Source organism: Erigeron canadensis, chromosome 3, assembly GCF_010389155.1.
Source record: "Erigeron canadensis isolate Cc75 chromosome 3, C_canadensis_v1, whole genome shotgun sequence".
Lineage (NCBI taxonomy): Eukaryota > Viridiplantae > Streptophyta > Magnoliopsida > Asterales > Asteraceae > Erigeron > Erigeron canadensis.
This window is the reverse complement of record NC_057763.1, coordinates 19311483-19318170: the sequence shown is the minus strand read 5'-3', so window position 1 is coordinate 19318170 and position 6688 is coordinate 19311483. Positions and strand designations below refer to the sequence as shown.

The 6688-nt window shown below is 34.9% G+C and overlaps 1 protein-coding gene and 1 long non-coding RNA gene across 2 annotated transcripts; both read left to right on the top strand.

The window, feature by feature from the left end:
* The first annotated feature begins 1022 nt into the window (after positions 1-1022).
* On the top strand, positions 1023-3773 carry LOC122594132. The gene is made up of 2 exons (XR_006322933.1): positions 1023-2383; positions 2458-3773. It is a non-coding gene; the product is annotated as an uncharacterized LOC122594132 (long non-coding RNA).
* A 713-nt stretch (positions 3774-4486) lies between these two features.
* Positions 4487-6303, top strand: LOC122593497 (probable receptor-like protein kinase At5g20050). The gene is made up of 2 exons (XM_043765917.1): positions 4487-5744; positions 5896-6303. The coding sequence occupies exons 1-2, from the start codon at positions 4670-4672 to the stop codon at positions 6225-6227; spliced, it is 1407 nt and encodes a 468-aa protein (XP_043621852.1). The 5' UTR covers positions 4487-4669; the 3' UTR covers positions 6228-6303.
* Positions 6304-6688: the final 385 nt, after the last annotated feature.

The window sequence follows — 6688 nt, the reverse complement described above, 5'->3', positions numbered from 1 at the left end:
AATGATCTGATCTCTTGATTTTTCAATGTGTGATTAATGGCTTAGGCTGATATATGTACCAAAGGTGTGAAATGGTATTGTTACCATACGACTACATGAGTTCATAGATGAAATTTGTAAGTTATAGGTTCGAAACTTGATAAAGACGGTTGAAAAATTTATATCTTATTATTTATGTGGTAATGTGGTATGCTTCACCGGACTATGGCATGAGTTTTAGGAATGTAAATAAAAAGACCAAAACACCCTTGACAGCACAAATACAATGAATAATGGTGCAAGGACAAAGCAGTAAATTGATATGCCGAAGATAATGAACAACTCCTCTGTAAGAAAACCATAGTTAGGGAGTGTTTGGCTTAGCTTTTATTTTTTAGCTTATGCTTATGTTTTATAAGTAACTTTTGGCTTTTTTTTAAAAGTTCATAAGCTAATGTTCTAGTGTTTGGATTAGTTTTTAGCTTTTGAAATAAAAAAGAAGGGGCACATTTGGTTTTTGTTATAAAAGGCCATTTTTTTTGTGGAAAAAAAGCAAAAAAAGCGATAAGCCTTATTAAGGCCAAACACCCCTTAATCTCGTTGTAATTTAGGGCTTGGGTTTTGAGGGGGCAAACAGACCAGACGATCAACAAAGAAATGAGGCTAGAGCGAAGGGAAACCATCCCCATTGCCGCTTATGATTTTCTATATTTTGTCCTCTATAGAACACCTCTGTCTCTATCTATATATATATACACGAGTCTTAATACCCGCGCGATATAACTACACCATCTATGCATTCGTTCTGTTCTATTTTTATTTTATTTTATTTTTAAGGGAAGTGATATGCAACCATAGGGGCAGTGATGATACATACTTTTTTGTTGATCGTCTGAGTTAAAAAAATCGGTTAAAGTTTGAGATTTAACCGTATCTTGGCGGGGTAATTTTATATTGCAGCCATGGCGGTTTTATCCTTCTTTTTCTACCGAATTGTTTTTATAGATCTGAGCCCTCATTTTGTAACTTTTTTTTTTTTATTTAAATTCATATCTTGCTTCAGTTATCTGTTTATGTTGATACTAATACAAATAATGAGTAAATGGATTCTGACTTAGATGTTGCCTACTAAATTGCCGGTATTTCGTAACTTTTTCTGAACCTTTATTTAGCTGCTCCGATGCCTGACCAGTTTGTGGTGGTGGTTATTGTATAATTTGTGGCTATGGGGTTGAGCTGTCCTTACTTGAACCCGAGACCTTGTGCTAATTGTGACAAAAAAAAAAAAATGGTCCGCCCATTACCAAACAAACAATTGGCTTGGTTGCTGTATATAATTTTTGATCAAAACTCATACATGATTTGTCACCTGGCTTGATTTTGTTATTAATATTACAAACAATTATGTTTTCTTTCTATTAAATATTGGCTAATATTTTAGATAACAGTGACGATTATGGTGTTTGTTGATCAAAACAATTATGTTTTCTTTCTATTAAATATTGGCTAATATTTTAGATAACAGTGACGATTATGGTGTTTGTTGATCAAAGAGGTTGTATGCATTAATAATGGCAAATATTTGTATAGTGTGCAGTTTACCGCTTGTGCTTGCTGCGCGTGGACATAAGTTCAGTAAAAGATTTGAAATTACCATAGTTAAGGCGGTGATGATGAGTTTCTAAATGTTGGTTTAAAATTGCCATAGTTAAAGCGGTAATGATGAGTTTCTAAATGTTGGTTTAAAATTGCTGATGAGTTTCTAAATGTTGGAGTTAATTAGAGAAAGATGAGATTAGAAGTATCTTGGCAGGGTAATTTCTGGGATGTCATGTATAGATATAAGCTGAATAATTTTTATCCCGTGATTGATTTCTATTATGAATGCAGCCATGATGGTTTACAATACTTTGTGCTGATTCTTGTTTAGATCTGAGCTTCACAATAAACTAATAAAGTCTTTATATAGCTTATTTTACATATTCAAGTTTTGGCAACACATCAAAAAGTAAAAACTGACACATATAGGCTTGTGCAACTTAATATAAATCTAATGAATCAGAAAACACATACAGTACATCTGTTCATAATTTGAAGCTTTACTCAAGTTGCTTTTATGTGTTTTGTTTAGATAATTTGTTACCTGGTTTTAGAAAGTGTCTTTCTCTACTTGTTTCAAACCTGATTTAGAGATACGGAGTCTATAATTTTGATTGTTACAAATTATTATATAATGCACTGCTCCTTATCTCATGTGTGATGGAAACATCAACTCTGGAAGAGTCCTTTTCGTACATTTGTCTTGTCTTAATTTATACATATGCGCGTTGCTAATTGATCAATGCAGGTGACAAAAAGCAGAATGTGGAGCGGTGCACTCTTTCAAGGGAAAAGCGTATAAAGGGTAAGAGTCGTGGTATAAGGGCCACATTTATTTTATTTTTTTATCATAAATGCATTGTATTTTGCAACTGGCAGCATGCACGCTCGATTACATTCTGGCATCAGCAAGTTTTTGATTGCTTAACTATGCCATTTACTGGGAAGCCTGGAGGCGTTGCAGACTTGCAGGTGAATCTAAGTAGCCACAAGTGGGTTTATTTTTGCTTCTAGGATTAGAGCTTTGGACGTCTAGGACATTCCCCTTAGAGACTAAGTTTATACCACTAGGCGACCACCCTTGTGGTTCCGTATTAGTGTTTCAAATCATATTTTTATTTTGTGATTATAGTTGCAAATCTGAATATGACTGCATAGATGAGTATGCAAAGATATGAATGCTGTTTTGGAGTTAAAAGGGTATGGTAAAAGGGGGCTATTAAGTTATTGGATTACTTTCTGGTTGATCTTTTTTTACAAGGGTGTTAAAGTTCAAGTTTTGATTCTTCCATTTTATAACCTATATAAGGTTTTTATATTTGGCCAGTTAGTCTTGGCTACCAAGAAAATATGAAATGCTTGCCGGAGATAAATGGCCATATCAGGGTGGAGTACCTATCAAGTACCCATCAGTTGTGTTCTATGTAGCACCGACATAGATACGGCAAAGGGGCACGGGAACGGGAAACGGCAAAACTAAAAAATTTAGGATATGGGTACGGCAAAGATACGGCAATAAATATATATATATATTGATTTTATATAGAGAAATACTTGAGACTTGAGAGATTATGTATAATTATATACATATAATTTTATAACATATGCTTGATGGTGACCGGTGATCACAAATTCATTTTTTAATAATCAGTTTTGGAATAAAAAAAAAGCCTGATGGTGATCTCAATTGTAAAATGTAGTTGATTTGTATTTGGGGTATGCTTAGTTGCAAGATAACAGTCGTTTTTGGAATAGCTAAAGTTAATTAAAACCCTAATATTGATTAGATTCTGTAAGGAAGCTTCATAGAAACGTTTCGGTATATATGGAAACTTCAAGGAAACGTTTCATACGAGTGTCGGTTCCCATGGAGTTTCCGAAACAGGTACGTCTACCTGTATGGAGTTTCGGTGCATCATAGGTTGTGTTGTAATGGTAGAAATTTGTGTTTCTACCTGCAACAGGCGTTAAAGAAAGAAGCTGCAGTTGAAGGAACTTGGTTTTTAATATTGTAACACCTAAAACGACATTTGTCAACATCTGGAGAGTTAGTTTTGAATATTGTAACACCTAAAACGACATTTGTCTGATTATTTGTAGAAATGCAACTAAAATTACTTTCCCTGTTCAACCATTGACTTATTTTGTGATTTGAGAACCAAGTATTCTGTGTAGTTATAACAATAAATTGATCTTATTCTGTCCGATACTTGCAAGTTATACTTTTGGGATATGATTGATTGATGAATGATGTATGTTAAGCATTAAGCCGGACTGTGTACTATTAGATCAAAAAGTATAAATAAGGGTGGAACCGTCTATCAAAACATTAAGCTGTGAAGCCACACATTCAAAAGCCACGGGTCTATCAAAACATTAAACTGTGACGCCAAACATTCAAAAGCAATGAAAAGTTATATAGAGCACCACAGATTGAGTACCCATGCCATGGATTAAAATTGCCATAGTTAAGGCGGTGATGATGAGTTTCTAAATGTTGGCTTAAAATTGCCATAGTTAAAGCGGTGATGAGTTTCTAAATGTTGGAGTTAATTAGAGAAAGATGAGTTTAGAAGTATCTTGGCAGGATAATTTCTGGGATGTCATGTATGGACATCAGTTGAATTCTTTTTATCCCTTGATTGATTTCTATAATGAATGCAGGCATGATGGTTTACAATACTTTGTGCTGATTCTTGTTTAGATTTGAGCCTCACAATAAAGTCTTTATATAGCTTCTTTTACATATTCAAGTTTTGGCAACACATTGAAAAGTAAAATCTGACAAAAAGTCATGCCATAAAAAAAAAAAGTCAAATATGTTAAACAATTGTGAAATGTAAAGGGAAAATAGATAAAAAGAAAAGAAATTAAAAAAAAAAAAAAAAAGGAACACGAAAAAGTCAAACTTCACCATCTAGAGAGAACTTTTCAAAACAGAGTGAATTGATCAAAATCAGACTCGAAGTCTAGAAGAATAATTATACAAAATTTCAACCTCAAAAGATCACACATATTTTCAATAAATCAACCTATACTTGGATCAATAACCAATAAAGGTTTCGATAAATTAAGCTATGAAGCTTGTTTGATGGAGGACAATAAAGCCAACATAATAGCCGTTTCATCGGTTGTGTTTCTCATCATTGTAATCATCATCACCCGTGTGATTCTTGATCTGTCAAAAACATTTTTTCTCATTGTTGGAGCGGCTGTTGCGGCCATTCTTGCAGTCATTTTGTTGTATATCGTCAGAAGACATCTCCATAAAAGGCGCAGGGTGATGGAAACAAGACTTGCATCAGAAGGAAAAGAACTCAGGATTGAATATAGCTTCCTTCGAAAAATAGCCGGTCTTCCTACAAAGTTTCGATACGTAGAACTTGAAGAAGCTACTGATTGTTGGAAGTGTTTAGTTGGCAAAGGAGCATCTGCTTGTGTTTACAAAGGGCTGATGAAAGATGGGACGGAAGTCGCCGTTAAAAGGATCCAACGGGAAGAAGAAGAAAGAGGAGAGAAGGAGTTCAGATCCGAGATTGCGGCCATTGCTAGTGTTCAACACGTTAACCTGGTTCGTTTATATGGTTATTGCATACACAACAAGTTACGGTTTCTTGTGTATGAATTCATTCCAAATGGGTCTTTAGCCGATTGGATCTTCTCACCGGGGGCGAGGAACAAAGACGACAAAGTCTCTGCTAGTGGGTGCTTGTCGTGGGATCTAAGATCCGCTGTTGCATTAGATGTTGCCAAAGCTTTGGCATATTTGCATCATGATTGTCGGTCAAGAGTTCTTCACCTTGACGTGAAACCCGAGAACATACTTCTAGATGAAAACCACCGTGCCATCGTGTCGGATTTTGGTTTATCAAAGCTAATGACACGAGATCAGAGTCGAGTTCTAACAACATTGCGTGGGACGAAAGGCTATCTAGCGCCCGAATGGCTGTTAGAGCTTGGAGTAACAGACAAGTCTGATGTTTTTAGCTATGGAATGGTGTTGTTGGAGCTCATCGGTGGGAGAAGGAATGTGACCGTCATAGACACCGGTGGAGGCAGTGACCGGTCAAAGAGAAAGTTTCAATATTTTCCAAAAATTGTGACCGAAAAGCTCAAATCAGGACGGATCATGGAGGTGGTTGACCGACGGCTTTTGGATCTTGGAGGTATATGTATTTTAATTTAGTATTTTTGAAACACAAATACCAAAACTTTCTACTGTACTATTTTTGAAAAACAAATGCGTAAACACATGTTTATAAAATTTTGTTGCACGTAAAAAATATATATATATAAAATAAACAACGTTACTGATAGGTATTGATGAAAAAGAAGTGAAAAAGTTGGTATTCGTGGCGTTATGGTGCATACAAGAAAAGGTACGACGGAGGCCGACAATGTTGGAGGTGGTGAAGTGGTTGGAAGGGCAGCTCGCCGTTGGTGAGCCACCTGAGACACAAATGATAATCGTTGATCTTTTATCGATCGAAGATAATGATGAAGACGGAAATGAAGGGCAGAATTGTAATATTAAAAAGAAGCCAAAGGTTGTGGCAAGAGTAGCATCCGAATTGAATGGTTCTTTGCCAACTAGTTCTTTGTCTTCAAAATCGTTTTCATATTCAATGTCAATTGTTTCGCCTAGATAGATACATGTGTTTTAATATGTATCAGGAAAATTCAAATAGTTGATATGTTATTGAAAACACTCTTATTTTTTTGAAATTTCTTTCGTTTTATGTCATGATATAATATACTCCATATTTGACTAAAGTTATTTCTGCCAATCAATTGAGGTTGCAATAAAGTATTTAAATATAAACATTAAATTTCTCTCTACTGTTCCATAAAATATATATTTTTTTATGTATGGTATTTTTCATCTATCTTTATTTTATTAACATAAAATGTAATTTAATATAAACTGAAAAAAGAAAAAAGGGAAAAAAAATAAATCAATTCGAACTGTTTTGAAAAACCTTAAAAGGGGCTCTGCTGAGAAAAAAACAAGGAACGACCCCATCTTTTAGCAATGGGTCGGCCAGGAATGATGTTGGAGGAAAGGATGTTATACATGATGGTGGTTCTGCAGATTTGGGAGAAACTCAGG